This window comes from Papaver somniferum, chromosome 1 (assembly GCF_003573695.1).
Source record: "Papaver somniferum cultivar HN1 chromosome 1, ASM357369v1, whole genome shotgun sequence".
NCBI classification, from domain to species: Eukaryota; Viridiplantae; Streptophyta; class Magnoliopsida; order Ranunculales; family Papaveraceae; genus Papaver; species Papaver somniferum.
In genome coordinates this window covers 241,907,134-241,924,636 of record NC_039358.1, presented here as the reverse complement: position 1 = coordinate 241,924,636, position 17,503 = coordinate 241,907,134, and the positions used below count along the sequence as shown (strand labels likewise).

The 17,503-nt window shown below is 39.4% G+C and overlaps 2 protein-coding genes across 2 annotated transcripts; both read left to right on the top strand.

Annotated features, from left to right (window-relative positions):
- Nucleotides 1-564: 564 nt before the first annotated feature.
- LOC113321935 (phospholipase A1-Ibeta2, chloroplastic-like) lies at nucleotides 565-2,547 on the top strand. Its single transcript, XM_026569911.1, has one exon. The coding sequence runs from the start codon at nucleotides 665-667 to the stop codon at nucleotides 2,384-2,386; it is 1,722 nt and encodes a 573-aa protein (XP_026425696.1). The 5' UTR covers nucleotides 565-664; the 3' UTR covers nucleotides 2,387-2,547.
- A 1,472-nt stretch (nucleotides 2,548-4,019) lies between these two features.
- Nucleotides 4,020-8,504, top strand: LOC113321928 (DNA repair endonuclease UVH1-like). The gene is made up of 9 exons (XM_026569898.1): nucleotides 4,020-4,988; nucleotides 5,176-5,399; nucleotides 5,525-5,595; nucleotides 5,702-5,869; nucleotides 6,039-6,854; nucleotides 7,133-7,243; nucleotides 7,341-7,601; nucleotides 7,744-7,967; nucleotides 8,091-8,504. The coding sequence occupies exons 1-9, from the start codon at nucleotides 4,114-4,116 to the stop codon at nucleotides 8,299-8,301; spliced, it is 2,961 nt and encodes a 986-aa protein (XP_026425683.1). The 5' UTR covers nucleotides 4,020-4,113; the 3' UTR covers nucleotides 8,302-8,504.
- Nucleotides 8,505-17,503: the final 8,999 nt, after the last annotated feature.

The following is a 17,503-nucleotide window of genomic DNA, read 5'->3' as shown; positions in this document are numbered from 1 at the left end:
CAAAGTAAGAAAAATTCATACTGCAAATTTTTCACAAAATTTCCAGTATGTGGGGAAAGACGTTTACACCCAACAACCACCTAGTGAAAGTTGACCTTTTTTTTCTGTTCTCTATCTGACCTTACAAGTGTGTACGCTAAAAACGGCAATGGTCACATAGAGTGCCCGTTCCAACTTTACTTTGTTAAAGTATAAAGGAAAGCTCGTCGGATGGAAGACTGAAATTTTTTGACAAACATTTTTACACAAAACGGTCAGTAGTCAGTTTTGTGATACTGCTTCGGATATTTTGTTTCGAGAAAATTCAAAACCAATATCAGAAAAAAAAATTCAGTCCCAGTCTTAAATGATAATAAAATACAAAGGTAGGATGTCCGCGTTAATTTATGACGTACCCATCTGAAAAGGTTGAACAGTCTCTCCATAGTAGTCCTACACAAATTTAATAATACCAACTTCTTTTGAATATTTTCATTTTCTCAAAAACTAACAGATAACACTATTAAAATTATTTACAAGCACTTTCCGGGTTATGTCCCTTGTGTTAGTACAACTATATAACCTCCACGACTCCATTTCATTTTCTACTCCATCCTCCAAGATTAACAGAAAACACAGTCTTATAGATCAAATCCTGTAGTTCTCCTTGTTTTCTTCTGCTTCCATGCAGGCCTGTTTAAATCCGCCTACACAGGCATCATCACCATCCTTAGCTAATAATACATACAGTTCATTAAATAAACAATCAAGTTTTCTCCGGCGACGGTCACTTCTCAACCCGAAATTTACTCGGTCTCCGTCATCAAAGTCGATTTATAATCCAATATCAGCTTCAGCAACAACTGAATTCAAACCTGTTGAGTCTCTTCAATCCCAGATCGCTAGTTTAGATAAGTTGTTGGGGAATAGCAGATCATCAATTCAAGATCAACAACAAAAACAACAACAAATCAATGGGAATTCGAGGGATAAAAATTCAAGAAACAGTTATAAGCGTTTCTTTGATGCGTTGAATTTGACAGGAATGTGGTCAGAAAAGTTGAAACAAGCCGTGGAAGAGAATAATCTCCTGTCACCAAAACAATTGCAACGCTTATTTTCACCGTCGCCCAAATATTCTCCAAGGAACAGTTTAGGTAGCCGGTGGCTGGAGTATCATGGGAGTAATGATTGGATGGGTCTACTTGATCCTCTCGATGAAAATCTCCGACGAGAAATTGTCAGGTACGGTGAACTCATCCAAGCAGCTTACGTGGCTTTTCATGAGGATCCGGCGATGCCAACTGACAAAGCTCCGTCGCCGCGTCATATACAGGTACCGGACAGGTCATACAAGGTCACCAAGAGTTTGTATGCAACTTCGTCCGTTGGATTACCGGGTTGGGTGGATAACGTGGCACCGGATTTGGGCTGGATGACTCAGCGATCTAGTTGGATCGGGTATGTGGCGGTTTGCGACGACCAAAAAGAGATCCAACGGATGGGTAGGAGAGATATTGTCATCGCTCTTCGAGGTACTTCCACGTGTCTCGAATGGGCTGAGAACGTGAGAGATCTCCTGGTCAATCTCGAGGATGAATCGGAACACGGTCAAGAACATTTGCAAGCTAAAGTGGAATGCGGGTTTTGGAATCTGTACAAAACTAGAGGAGCTCATACACCGAGTCTAGCTGAGTCGATAACTCAGGAAGTTCGGAGACTCATGGAACTCTACAAAGGTGAGTCATTAAGTATTACAATAACTGGTCACAGCCTAGGAGCTGCGCTATCAGTATTAGCAGCAGACGAGATTAAAAAATCGGTGGAAGATGCACCACCAGTGGCTGTTTTCACCTTCGGCGGACCACGTGTCGGCAACAGAGGTTTCGCAAACAGAATCAAATCCAACGGCGTCAAGGTCTTGAGAATCGTAAACTCGCAAGACATGATCACTCGTGTACCGGGTATGTTCGTAAACGAAACCCTCGATCACAAATTACGTGAAGAAGTTAAAGCAAATACAGTACTAAACATACTAGATAACAACATGCCCTGGGCATACTCCCACGTCGGCTGCGAACTCCGTCTCGATAGCAAAATGTCGCCGTATCTGAAACCGAACGCCGATGTCGCATGCTGCCATGACTTGGAAGCTTATTTACACTTGGTGGATGGGTTTTTGGCATCAGATTGTCCGTACAGAGCAAATGCAAAGAGGAGTTTATACAAGTTGGTGACCGAGCAAGGTTCGAATGTTAAGAAACTATACATAAGTAAAGCTAAGTCGTTCCAATCAAGAAAAGCTGATATGTTGCGCAAGCTGAGTCTTGATCGTAGTAATAGTAGTAAAGGACTTACTAGTCCATTAGCATTACAGAGCTGTTTACCCAGTCCATCTGCTTATTAATTAATCTATTACTTAGATCTATAGACAATGACTTTGTCGATGTACTTTTTTTTGATATTTTTACCTTCCAAAGAGGTTTTTTTAGGGTCAAATTCTGGAGACGAAGTCTAAATTGTAATACCTAATGATACAGTATATTAAATAAAACGATTCTTTCTACACATGGCTGACTACTTTGATATGCTGCTTCATTACAGTGATGAGCCACTTTGATATATCCGTAGTCAACAAGAGAATTGTAAGATTGCGGCAAGAGTAGTAGAAGTGGCTGGGAAATTAATAGAAAGACTAAACCTGAATTATAACATTTTTAATGGTTGTTTAGCCTTATTTGACTGGAGTCGACAAGAGAATTGTAAATGCAACGGAGTATATCATGAATACGCGTACATAGAACAGAAGTGTGTAAATCCGCCTAAGGCTTATCATTTCTTAGTGACTGAAGCAGTCAAATGTTCAAATCCCCGATCCAAAATATTACCTATCATTTCTCAGTGATCCGAAGATAAATGACTTGATCTAATGCATTATTACTTGTAAGTAACTAAAGACGTCAGAAGTTCAAATCATCGATCCAAAACATTGTTTGTTAATATTTGAAGGGACAACTCTGTGTGAATGTAAAGATTGCGGCTGAGTATGTAGGTGAGCTGTTGTGCATTTTGAGGAAGACCGGGTAACATATATATGCTTAGACTAAGGTTGAGGAACTAATTAAGTAGCATGATCTCTGGTTCATAATTGTTGGTTATCTAGCTTAATTTCTTTGACTCCAGTCAAGAGAAGTGTATTAACTGCATAGGTTACAGCTTTTATTTGAAAATCCAAGTTAAATACAATCATTACAGTACTGCAATCAAACTCGGTTGGCTCTTTATCCGTCAAAAAAATGAAACTCGGGAACGATTTCCATTTTTCAGTCAAATCATAGCATAGCAATATGGGATATATTGAAGTTATATTCTCTTAGATAATAAGTCATACGACCTCTGTTAAAAGATTGAAAAATATCTTCGGCCAAAAAAAAAACATTTCGAACTCAGATCATTATCAAGTGATTTTACCATTCTGCTATTGAAATCACAGTAAAAGTGTTGAGATTATTAGTCCCACATTGTTGGGCAATCTAAGATCCTGCGGTTTATAATTTCTTAGGGCCTCTCCATTCATTGCCAATTGGTGTTGAGTTGGATGTCTGTATTCTAACATGGTATCAAAACAGACTATTTGAGACGAGTCATTTGACCGCGCCTTTACTTCCGCGCTATCCGATTAATTGTCCAAGTGTTAGACCCAACGAGACTACACGTGAGGAGGCGTGCAGTTTATCAATTGGTTTGAGTTGGATGCACGTATTCTAATAAAAAAAGTCTACTAATAATGAAGGCAACAGTGTCCGCAAAATTAGCTTCCCTTTTATCATTAATACTAGTTGATCCTCTCTACTGGTCAACACACAACAAAACGAATTGATTTCATACTATCAATTTATTGACTTGACCAAGTCCACAGTCACCACAGTCCTCCTAATCAAATCGGCGGGCCACAAAACCCCTTACGGGTCAAAAACCTCCTCGTAAATTGCATGGGCCAAGAACCACCTCGTAAATTGCGAGGCCGTTCTCTACTAAATCTCATTTTCCCCCAAAACCCAGTCTCTTCTTTCTCTGCTACCCGCCAAATCTCTCAAATTAGGGCTTTTCCCCTTCCAAATTAGGGTTCGAAAAATGGTGCAATTCCACGAGCACATCATCTCAGACCTACTCGAAGAAGAACCAAACTCAAAAAACAATGGAGGATTAGTAATTTTATCATCTGGTCTCGCCTTACACAAACTAATCTCATCGTTGTTAACTCTGCATTCATCATCACAAGGTACGCTTCTAATCTTAAACTCAAATCCGTCTCAGCGTTCATCAATCATACAATCACTCGAATTACAAAATTTCAGTAATCTTCCATTAGAAATCACATCAGAGTTATCACAGAACCACCGTCATTCATTATACACATCTTCATCGGCATTCTTCATCACTTCAAGAATCTTAATCGTTGATTTATTGAATTCGAAAGTCCCGACGAGTTTAATCGCCGGGATTATTATTTTGAATGCACATAATTTGACTGAGACATGTACTGAATCGTTCATTGTGAGGATATTTAGGGGTTTGAATAAGGTAGCTTATGTTAGGGCATTTAGCGATAAGCCGAATGGGATGGTGTCTGGGTTCGGGAAGACGCAGCGGATAATGAAATGTTTGTTTATGAGGAAATTGCATTTATGGCCTAGGTTTCAGGTTTATGTGAGTCAGGATTTGGAGAAGGATCCGCCTGTTGTGATTGATGTTAGAGTTGGGATGTCGGGGTATATGAAAGGGATACAGAAAGCAGTGATTGAAGCCATGGATGCGTGTTTGAAAGAGTTGAAGAAATCTAATAAGGTTGATGTTGATGATTTGACTGTTGAGAATAGTTTGTTTAAGAGTTTTGATGAGATTGTGAGGAGGCAATTGGATCCTATTTGGCATGTGTTAGGGAAGAAGACCAAACAGTTGGTTATGGATTTGAAAACGTTGAGGAAATTGCTCGATTATCTTGTGAGGTAATGCTGATGGAAGTACTTGCTTTTACATAGTTGCGCTGTGTGTTTCCTTCAATCTATAATGTGCATTGTACATTTGATTACCTTGTTAGTTACTCTGATTGTTAGTGTGGTATTTGGCATTGTTGATATGATGTGCATATTTAGCTGAAAAAACAAACCTACTTTCATCTTATGTTATGGCTAGGTATGATGCAGTAACTTATCTGAAGTATTTGGATACTCTAAGAGTATCAGAAGGTGTTCGGTCGATTTGGATATTTGCTGATTCGAGTCATAAGATATTTGAGTTTGCAAAGAAGAGGGTTTACCGTTTGGTGCAGGCTAATGGTGAGAAATTGACCGTGCCAAACAAGAGTGTTGGAAACAAGAAGAAAAAAGCAAAGGAGGATAACAGTAATGAGAAAGAAGGTGTTTCTTTTATTCTTCGCTTGTTTTCGATTTACAGTATAAAAACTGAAATATCTGTGATGTTTCATATTTCATTTTTTATGTTTATTGAATTTGTGGTGTTCTTTCTTTCCCTGCTTATTTAGAGACAAACACAACTAGTGGGGTGGTTATTGAGGAAGTTCTGGAAGAAGCACCCAAGTGGAAGGTGTTACGTGTGAGTGAGTGAGTTCCATTTCTATTTTTAGGAAATAACATCTGGATAATGTTAGCTAGTCTCAGTTTGGAAATCAACTTGACACTGTGGTTGTGACATTGTACAGGAGATACTAGAGGAGATTGAAGAAGAAAGACAAAAGCAAGCTATGCCTCAAGAGGGGAAGGATATCACTGATTATGCAGATGATGATAATGGCATTGTATTAGTAGCTTGCAAGGATGAACGCTCATGCATGCAGCTGGAAGATTTCGTCACGAAGGGCGCACGTCAGGTTTTTACATCTTCTAATTCTTTGTATTCTTATTCACATGGTTGTACAGATCTTAACAGTGATGCCAATATTTCGTTCTTGTTTTCTCATTGGTGATTGATAAGGTTTTATGTTTACATTTAAGGACATGCTGGATGATAATCACTGTTTACTCTTTTTATTTCTGCAGGTCATGCGTGACGAGTGGGAGAAGTACTTGCGGGATAAAACAGGGTTGCACGGTCTGCAAGCACGTCAAGGAAAGAAGCCTAGGAACCCTAAGGGTGTTGGTATACTGGATGGAAAGGTTCCCGTAATGTCCAGAGAGAATGTCGGAGCCAGCAGTGTTAGTAAGCTAGAGCATGATGCGTTACTTGCAGCTGCCTCATGTATAAAGAATTTGTCAAAAGACGAAACCGTTGCCATTGGGGATGATCCACAACCACAAGGTGGAAGTAAAGGACGCGGAAAAGGAAAAGGTAAGGGTAAAAGCAAAGAAAGCCAAGGAAACACTAAAGTTTCTCCAAGTAAAGAAATTAGTACGAGAATAACTAGAAAGCGGAAATCTACAATGTCTAACGTAGACAATGAAAGCGGAAGGAGTGAAAGTAATACTGTCGATTCTGAAGTTTCCCGTGAAGAAACAGAGAAAAGTGGAACTGTGAACAAAGGAGCTTTACGAATTCATGAGGAAGAGGTTAATGCTGCAGAATTTGCACATGTCAAGCCACTTCCTATAGTGCACTTCTTTGCTTTAGATAGTGATCAACATATTCTGGATATATTGAAGCCGACAAGAATTATTGTCTACCATCCAGACATGACTTTTGTGAGGGAAGTTGAAGTTTATAAAGCTGAAAATCCGCTTATGAAGTTGAAAATTTATTTTCTGTTTTATGAAGATTCTACTGAGGTGCAGAAGTTTGAGGCTAGCATACGCAGGGAAAATAGCGCATTTGAATCTCTGATCAGGCAGAAGTCGTTAATGATGTTTCCTCTTGATCAGGTTCTGTTCTCTTTACATTCTATATGTGATATTCTTTTATTCAGCATGATTTCGTTTATCAATTGATTCAATTTTAATCGCTTGTTGCTTTTACCCTATGCTTATTTCGATGTAAAATTATGAATTTAAGCTTTCGGTTGCCTGAGCATCGTTTCTTATGATTCCAATGAAAATAGGAGAGAAGGAAAACGAAAAATGTAAAGAGAAGAAAATTTGTGGTATTTTAGTATTATTAAGCTGCTGCCTTGCCCATTAAAACTTGTGTTCTTTTTGTACAGGATGGGCATTGTGTTGGACCAACAACCTCTATTGAGCCTCAAGGTCTAACTTCACAAAACTCACTGACTAGAAAGGCAGGTGGACGAAAGGAAGCAGAGAAAGTAATGCAGGTACTGAAATAGTCTTTAATCTCTCTTAAGGTAATTCTTTGATATCTATGTATCTCTGATTCTCTAAACATGGTTGATTTGGATCTCCGTATTGCAGGTCATAGTTGACATGAGGGAGTTCATGAGCAGCCTTCCAAATGTTCTCCACCAGAAGGGCCTGCAGATTATTCCAGTGACCTTGGATGTTGGTGATTATGTGCTTTCACCGTTGATCTGTGTGGAAAGGAAGAGTATTTCAGATCTCTTTCAAAGTTTTGCATCTGGTCGGCTGTATACTCAAGTAGAAACAATGGTGCGCTATTACCGAATGCCCGTGCTGTTAATTGAGTTTTCACAAGACAAGAGTTTCTCTTTTCAGGTAAATTGAATGGGCTTCGATATTAAGGGAATTAGTTTAATGAGTTGTTGAGAAACAGTTTGAAGTTGAAAGAATTAAGTAACAATCTTTATGTACGTCAATAATACTTACTGCTCTTTCTTTTTACCGGATCATTTTACAGTCAGCAAGTGACATTGGTGATGATGTTACCCCTACAAGTATAATTTCAAAGCTGTCGCTGCTTGTGATGCATTTTCCTCGACTTCGACTAGTCTGGTCACGTAACTTGTATGCAACTGCTGAAATATTTGCATCGCTCAAGTCAAATCAAGATGAACCTGATTTAGAGAAGGCAATGAGAGTGGGTGTCCCTTCTGAAGAGGGCATTATTGCGGATGACGTCAGGTAAGCCACCCAGAATTCCGTTGTAGTTTTGTAACTCACTTTTGGATTGACAAAACCAGTCTGATATCCTGGTTTGTTTGTCTTTTTTTTTGTGATTAATGTGGATTCCTTTGTGCGTTACAGAGCTGAAACTTACAACACATCTGCCGTTGAATTCCTGAGACGGCTACCTGGAGTAACAGATTCCAACTATAGAGCTTTGATTGATGGCTGTAAAAGTCTAGCCGAACTTGCTCTTCTTCCTATCGACAAGCTTGCAGAACTAATGGGTGGTCAAAAAGCTGCCCGTACCCTGAGAGACTTCCTTGATGCCAAGTTTCCAACAATGCCGTGAGATTATTGAAACTTATTTTTATCAATTCTACATTGTTTTCTCTAGTGGCGGCCCGAGTAAGACATGGATAGAGAACCCCTCGACCAAAGAGAGGACCTTCCGATGTTTATTCTACTCATTGATTAACACATCACTCAGTTATTCCATTTGTACTTGTATTAATGACTTTGAATTTTTGACTACTGAAAAATTCTGCATTTTTTGTAAGCCTCATTGTTTCATCCTTGATAGTACAAGGGGTACAGTATGTTGGTGTCCATATTCAACTGCTGAAGAGTTGGCTCTCCTTGAGAGTATAACATGGTTTATGAGAAACGAACGTACATGTAGAAGCAGAACCAAACGGCAAATAGAGCATTGCACTGAAAATTGGCAACTATGTTTACATGAAGCCCAGTAGCCCCAACAAAGTACGCGGCACAGATAAGTAGGTGACAGGGAAAAGCACGAGCACGTCATAATATGGAAGGTGACGGGAAAAAGCACGAGCACGTCATAATATGGATAAATTACTATGCAACGTGGCGCAACACATCAAGTTGTGTATATGTCAAATGGAGCCCGTGTCTAGCTAATTATTTGCATTTTATTGTCGTTATATATACTTATTTTTATTAATATCATTTATATAATAGATAAAGAGTATTACATTAAATAGTCGGAAGCCTAACAAGTTAAGCTCCAACAACATACTACTACATTAATTGAACAGTTGCTGTGTTAGGCTACCAGCGAGTCTTATGGGTAACCTAGTTAAGGGAGCCGAAGCGGATTGTGGGGCTGAGATTGTGTCACAAGAGGGGCAAGCTAACTCTACCTTCCATGTTAATTCCTGCAATATCACGTCATTTGGGGCTCGAACCTGACACCTCCTGGAGCGCATCAAACTTTGGAAAATGGGGATGACCAGCTGAGCTAGGACACACTTATTAAAAAATATAAAATAAATGTGCCTGGCACAACACGTTTATTTTTCTGGCACAGCCCAGCATAGCACGTCTTTTAGCACGGCACAAAATGTCATACTCTCCGGCACGTGTTTAGCCCATAGTACCCTAAACACGTGATTTTTTGGACTGGGCTGTGCCGGACCGGCATTTATTACACCTCTATTTGCATTCCTTTACCCAACCAAAAGTAGGACCTGATTTATCAAGTGATGCTAAACTCTCCACGTAACTCACCAGTCGACTCCATGCCATATGATCAAAACCACGGATTTCAAAATCTTTGGTTGAGTCATTCTTAGGGTCGTATAGAATTTTTTTCGCCAAAACCTATTAAAGCCATGCCATTTGCAGAAGACCACGCTAGCTTCAAGGAAATGGGATTGATATCGAATGATTGTTTAAAGCTGAATTTTTTAGTCCAGGATTCTCTCACCCCATAATCTTGCATTACCCAAACATCAATGGGTAGAGACGATAACCAAAATGAATCAAGCAGAGACGGTCTTCCAGTCTGGACGGAGCTAGAATTTTTGGTTAGGGGTGACAAATATATATATTGATAGTCATGATAAAATTCTGGCTAGGCGGCCGAAGGATGCAATTTTTTTTCCAACTTTACTAACTATATTTACAGCCAGAAGTATATGAATTTGCAAAAACTCCATGAGTCGACGGTATAACGAACATGCTATCAAAGGGTTTGTCTTTTTTTCGGAAAGAATTTTACTCTAGCATACAGACAGTGAAATCACTCAAGACAGTGAAATCCAAATTTCTCGATCAGAATTTTGCTCTAGCATAAAGTAAAAAGTTAACTACAGTAGAAACTTGTACATCCAAATTATATACCAGACCACGTTTGTCATGATGTTCTTTACAGGCTCCCAGCATAGAAGACAGTTTTGTAGAGCTAGAACAGAACCTATTTAGATTCTCTTCCAGTGATTTTACCTTATTATGAGCAGCAGTGAGTTTGGTTTCCAAGGATTTCTCTCTGATAAGAAGACTGCGTTTTTTGTCATTGAAACTCTTCTGTTGAGATTCACATCTTGCTTCAGTTTCGGCAAGCCTTTCTTTTAATATACAGAGGTTACGAAGAAGATTATCACATTCAGATATTTTTGAGCGAACCTCTTCTTCATGATCTTTAACGGTAGATTGTACCAGTTTGTATCCACAATCATAACTTTTGAAGAGTTTTCTCAACTTTCTGTTTTCTTGACAGAGAGGACTCATATACTTTCTCAACCAAGCAGTTGTCCTTGTTTCCTTCAATTCACGATTAAACAACTTGATGTATTGAGAAACTTCCTCATCAAGACTCTGTCCTTCTTCAGAATCACTATCATCCAAGAGATCATCCAACTGTTCATCAAGAGATTTCCTCCAGTTGGATTTAGATCCGGTTGAAGGAGACGAGAAGGAGTTTTCCTCAGTGGTTTCAAATTTTTGAAACTTATCTAAGTGGTCATGTATTGATGTTGTGTTGTCAGAGATAGTACTCTTGTACATAGAGTCAGATCGCTACAAACACAGACTGATGAGTCTTAAAGTGTTTTCCTACTCTGATACCAATTGAAAAAGCGGGGGTCTAACAACACCACACAATATTTCGCTTAGCAATCTGTATGGACTAACTCAGAAATACTTTGCTAGAGAATCAAACACAGTCAGACTCAATCTAGATAAAAGTATCTCAAGAAGTTAATATCTCTCTCTTTATTTGATTTTTACTCAAGCTAAAAACAATAGCGAGTCTTTATCAAATACAAGGAATAACTTGGACGGTACCAAATACCAATGTCCAAGGATCAATCAATATCAATCAACAACCAAAGGTTGGATTTCCAATTGATGATCACGAACGCACAACCTGTATTATTTCAATTATATAAAATATAATGTGGAAAAGAAATAACAAAGACACCAGAAGTTTTGTTAACGAGGAAACCGCAAATGCAGAAAAACCCCGGGACCCAGTCCAGATTGAATACACTGTATTAAGCCGCTACAGACACTAGCATACTCCAAGCTAACTTCGGACTGGACTATAGTTGAACCACAATCAGTCTCCCACTGATCCAAGGTACATTTGTACTCCTACGCCTCTGATCCCAGCAGGATACTGCGCACTTCATTCCCTTAGATGATCTCACCCATAACCAAGACTTGCTGCAATCCAAAATCGCAGACTTGATAATAAACAAATCTGTTTCACACAGAAAAGTCTATAAAAGGATAAATCTGTCTCCCACAGATAAACCCTAGGTTTTGTTCCGTCTTAAGATATGAAATCAAGGTGAACAGGAACCAATTGATAATTCGGTCTTATATTCCCGAAGAACAGCCTAGATTAATCAATCACCTCTATACAACCCTTCCTGACTACACAAGCGGTTTGTCGAGGAATCACAAACAGTGACACGAAGATGTTTGTGACTTCTTTATCTTGCATATCGGAGAACTCTCATGATATCAAGACAATTAATCGACTGTACTCGTACGATAGAAGATGCAAGATCATATCACACAACTATGACGAAAGTAGTATCGGTATGGCTTCACAATCCCAATGAAGTCTTTAAGTCGTTAACCTGGTTTTAGAGAAGAAAACCAAAGGTTAAAGGAGAATCGACTCTAGCGAGCGCACTAGTATCACACAGACGTATGGGGATTAGTTTTGCTCAAAGCTAGATGTCTCCTTTATATAGCCTTCAAATCAGGGTTTTGCCTTAGTTACGAAGAAATCCTTATTCACTGTTAGATGAAAACCTGATTTAGATTCAAGATAATATTTCTCAACCGTTAGATCGAAAACTTAACTTGTCACACACACTTGGGTAAACGTTTACTGGGTTTGCGAAAACCATGCCCAAACGTATACATGTATGTTGGTTCAACAAGTAACCCAAAAGGTTAACCATATGACCATTTCATTTTAACCTTTTTCTTCTTCACCATAACTAGTTCAAGTGACTCAAATAAACTAGTTAAAGAGTTGTTCAATTGCTATGAGATCTTATGTAATTACACAAGACACAATTGAAACAAAGATGATTCGATTCGATTGAATCGGCTCATGAACTTTATAGCCACGGTTTGCATAAAGCATTCCTTAGTAATCTAAGTTTCATATTCAGAGCACATCTTTAGATCATAACCTCTTAAGTTCACAAACAAGTTCGCGGACTTAAGTTAATCGGTTGAGTTTTCCAAACTCAGCAGAAATTCTCGGAAAGAGAACTTCTGCCAGTTCGTGGACTTAGCACACAAACGAGTTTTGGAAAATCCAGCAGAAATTCTCGGTCGAGAACTTCCGACAGTTCGCGGAATTAGTCTGCGGACTGGGTTCACGGACTTGGCAAGCCAATTCCACAATCCTCCCGATTTCTCTTGATCAACAAAGTTCGGAAACTTCGGTTCAAGGAATACATGGTTATGCAATTTAAACTCTCATTTCAATCATTGAGACATTCTCAGAGGACGCTATGTAGCCGTTATTCACATTAGAGCAATTCTCAAATTGATTGAAACTTTTCATGACTTTCGTCACTAGGTGAAGATAAACTTGATCAAAGCGAAACGCTTTACCAACACACGATTTCGAGAAAAAGATAAGCAATGAATGCTCAACTCGAAATGTCAAATGTGTATGATCTAGTCTATATAGCATACAAATTTTGTCTCATAAGAAGTAGGAGATAGAAGAGATAGACTTTTGAGTGATAGATAAGTTCAAGTCTCCACATACCTTTTTGTTGATGAAGTTCCACGGTTCCTTGTATATATCTTCGTCGTTGTATGATGAATCTTCATGAAGTCCTTGATCTCAACTAAACTTTTATATCCTAGTCCGAGACTTAGATATGTAGGATAGAAATCAATACTCATAGTTTTGATCACTAACATTGACAAACATGCTTGAGATAGCAACGCATGCGAGGTTGACCGAGCTATGCTCTAACAGAAGTGATACTTGAGTTTGATTTGTCTTGCTCTACAATGCTCAACCGAATTTTTAGACATAGAAATTGCAGATTTGTTGTCACAAAAAATTACGGTGCTTTCTTCTTGCTTCTCTTGAATGTCTTCCATGATTCTTCTTAGCCATACAACATGATATGTAGCTATTGATACCGAAATGTACTCCGCTTCCGTTGTGGATTGAGCTAAGGTTTCTTGCTTCTTCGATGCCCATGTGAATATACCCGAACCAAGAGAAAAAACATAATCGGATGTACTCTTCATGTCATCAATACACCCTCCCAAGTCGCTATCACAATAGCCAACTAATTTGACATCCAAATTTCTTGAATACATGATTCCAAAATTCATTGTTCCTTGAATATACCTTAACAACCTCTTTGGCGCGCCAAGATATAGATGACTAGGTGAACTCATGAACCTAGAAAGAATACTTGAAGCAAACATGATGTCGAGTCTTGTATGTGTAAGGTACAACAAGTTTCCAATAAGACCTTTATAGTACTTTTTTTTTTCGAATATAAGCCCATTACTAACCCCGTTTCAAAAATACAGGTTAAGTCCACTCGATTTCCATGAAGAACTCGAGCCCAATCTCCTTAAACATCTAGCCTGTAATTCACGATGTAAACTGATTTTTCAAATCAGTTTTTCCCGCCAAAATTTATTTTTTCTGAAAATGAAAAAGGTGCACCCCCTAACCAGAATAGGAGTCCCATTAGCCGTGGGGCAGAAATAGTAGCTCTCGGGTGCAAATAGCGATTGATATCCTTTATCAACTAGGGTTCCCCTTATCCAAAGTGAGAGTCCGAATAGTAGGTGTCCTCTGGGTGCAACTTTTCGAGCCGATTTCTCCAAAAACGTTTATTGCCAAAAAAATACCTACAAAAGCATAAAGCACCATAATAAGAACAAAAACGGGTACTAACAAAAAGTACAACTGGGATCATATTAGACACATAAAATGCGGGTGTTACATTATTACACCCTTTAAATGCGGTCCATGACACATCTTTTAGCACGCGCCATGCTAAAAATGCGGGTGTTACATTATTACACCCTTTAAATAATTTCGTCCCCGAAATTCAACCAAACCAGGGTTCGGATTCCTTAAGTACTCGTCCTATACCAAACACTCAGGAATCCTCAAAGCTCACAGGGTCATTTGCCAAGATTTTGGCAAAATCCAACATGGCAAGCCATTTTTTATGTAGTACTGTGTGGCCCAGTGCCAGAGTAGTTAGATTCATCGGTCTTTCATTGTCCCCAATTGTTTACTCCCCCGGAATGCTAACTTACCGCCCCAGATGTCATGTCCGCAGGTTTTTTCAGACTTTAGCAACGACATGACACTCCGTCCTGGACGAGTGAGGGGTAATCAACCCAAATACCACAGTATGATGGATACATACAACTATCACAGACAGTCTCCGGTGGTCAGGTGCCTAAATTAAGCCAAGCATTGGCACAATACTAAGAAAAGTCTATACTTGTCGCACAAATGTTAGCCTACCCTACCAACTTGCGCATAAGTTGGCCTACCTACCTACTTAGAATTCCCTTCAAAAAAACACTCGCTAATGGGCGGACCGGAAAATTACGCCTTTGGCGTGTTGCCCCGCAGGCCGTAACTTCCCCGATGCGTCATAATGAAGCTACGATCCGATCCTTTAAGGTAGGCAAATGCACGTTCATCTGCCCTTGCAGGCATGCTCGTGGAGCATGGTGCAGCTAGCTTCCACACTGTTCCAACTTACCATAGGCCAAGGGCATAAAGCCTTGCCTGAACGTAGGGAATTCTTCACTGAATTTCCTATCTGGATAAGTAACCCTTTACGTCCTTTACACTAAGCTTTGAAACATGCTGAGAGAATGCACTTGTCTTGCTCGTGCCAAGGTTGCATCAATAAGGCTCATTTCGTACTCTCTTTAGGCTTATGCAAGCTCCTATAACTTGCATATCGATGTAGCTTACCTCTGAGGCCATGCCCAATTCGCAATTGACGCATATGCCAACTTTATGTAGCTTGATAGGTAGTATGAGCATCCAGTGAATGGCATGCAACTAGCCTCATAAAGTTGGCCACAATCATCTCTTGCATCGCAATACCGAGCCAGATGGTATGAGAGTCCAGAATGCCACAATGATCTCCCAATTAGATGATATCAGCGACAACGTGCTGGACCGACAGTGCTGCAACTCATTGCGGCTGCCTACGTACCCTACCCTACTTTAAATGGATCAAGCACAAATCGTAGTTCATCCACGAAGGGACAACAACTTAAGCCAACTCGTTTGTAAGGTTGTGGCCTAGCAATAGTGGTAATGGCCTGGTCCGTATAGGCTGTTCCGTCAAGATGCACAATGATTATGCATTATCGGGTCCGCGACATGACACAGTGATTCCTAAGCATCAAATTCCCTCTTCGCAAGGCTACGCATCTACAAATGAGCCTTAGGCATCATTTATACTCTTCCGGCTAAGCTATGAAGCTTACTTGGTACATGGTACACATATGCACCTTCAACCCACTACCCCTCCCTATATATATCTTAATGGAATTTCTACAAGTAGGGAAAGGGGAGCAGATTGACATGTCTGCTTCACTATTCATGAGCAATAATTGTGCACAATGTTTGCGCGGCACGCGTTCTGGTTATTCACACCAGTGTTGCACAATGATTGTGCAACACTGTTTCTGGTTATTGTACAATGATTGCGCGACATACTCTTTGACATACTGCACAACGACTGTGCAATATTTTCGCGGCCATCCCTCTCAAGCCCGATGCACAATGATTGTGCGATAATGGCTCTAGGCCAATAACTTTCATAATGCGCAATGATTATGCTGCAAACTCGAGGTCGTCTACCCAACTGGCCTAATGCATCATGATGATGCAACATTGGCCCTTGGCCAATATTCCTACGCGATGTGCCTTCCTTGGAACCAAATATGGCCCCTGGCCAAATGCATCTTACTATGCAATGGAAGCTTTGGATGAAGCTTCATCTCGAGCCATGTGCATCTTTTAGCATGCGCCATGCTAAACATGCGGGTATTACAAATATACTCAAAAGGCTGCTGTAATTCTGGCATATTCAATAAAGTAGTGCAACATCGTGATCTGAAAAAGCAAGTTTTAAACCCCTTTTTTGCGGTGCAGAACATTCATTAGTACATCATGAAGGAAAAGTCGAAATCAAGAGACTCTCTGAAAATCTTTATGGACTAACAGTAGATTTGGAAACTCTCTGAAAGTCATTTGAAATCTCAATTGACTACCTCCCTGTAAAGACGAAAAAGAAAACAACTAAAATTGACCATATGAAAATTCCAAGTTGTCCTACCCCCAATTTTGGGGAATCCATTGTTGCCATCATATGCAAGATTAATGGCAAACCACCTAAAAGTCACTGACAGGATTGCAATGCCGAAAGTCCAAACAATCTTGCTAGATGCTCGAGTTCGGTCATCCTAAAGATCAGCTTATTAGGGCAAGGGTCTACCTTGGATTTACAATCACATGATAATATAAGAACTAAATATGAAACCATAATCACACTCAATGAATTTACTACTTACCTAAATCTTGATTTTGAGAATCCCCCAACTTTTAGCTTAATCTTACTTTAGTATGTTATATATAAAGATACATAGAATGAGACAAATTACCCACTCATGAAGAAACAAAATCAAGATTTAATGAAAGAAAAACAAAAGAGAACAAAGGGAGAGAATCACAAATTTACAACAGCCGGATGTGGGAACAAATTTCTCTAAACATATATAGTTCCTTATCTGTAAGTTAATTATATATATATATAGCACCTAGCGTTTTCCTATGATATCCTTTATATTTTTGTATAATACCAAAATTATCCTTCTGATTGGTTGTTCGACGGATGGGTGATGTACTACCCTCGTCCAAAGCAATAGAAAAACGGTTTCAGAATCCATCCACGTCCAATCCACCAAAATACAGTCAGAGTGTCCACACGCTACAAGACGGATTGGGTCGGATGAAATCCTAGGGTATGGCTTTACTTCTCACCCATAATTGATACATTATTTTTCATTTTTTTCAAAAATATTGAGGTCCAATTACTATACTTGCATCCACTTAAAATCCCAAACATGTCGATTTGAATAGTACTCAGTCGAATTGCTCATTTTCAGATTCAAGCTATTTGTGCTGACCCGGAAAGTAATTTGCATTCTTTGGAAATAAAAGATCAAAGGAAGTTGGGTGAAACTGATATCCT

Excerpts from the sequence above, each read along its gene's own strand:
- LOC113321935 (XM_026569911.1), top strand. The coding sequence starts at position 665 with ATGCAGGCCTGTTTAAATCCGCCTACACAGGCATCATCACCATCCTTA.
- LOC113321928 (XM_026569898.1), top strand. The coding sequence starts at position 4,114 with ATGGTGCAATTCCACGAGCACATCATCTCAGACCTACTCGAAGAAGAA. Across the intron at positions 5,400-5,524 it reads TAACAGTAATGAGAAAGAAG|AGACAAACACAACTAGTGGG; the intron begins GTGTTTCTTTTA and ends CTGCTTATTTAG. Across the intron at positions 6,855-7,132 it reads TGATGTTTCCTCTTGATCAG|GATGGGCATTGTGTTGGACC; the intron begins GTTCTGTTCTCT and ends CTTTTTGTACAG.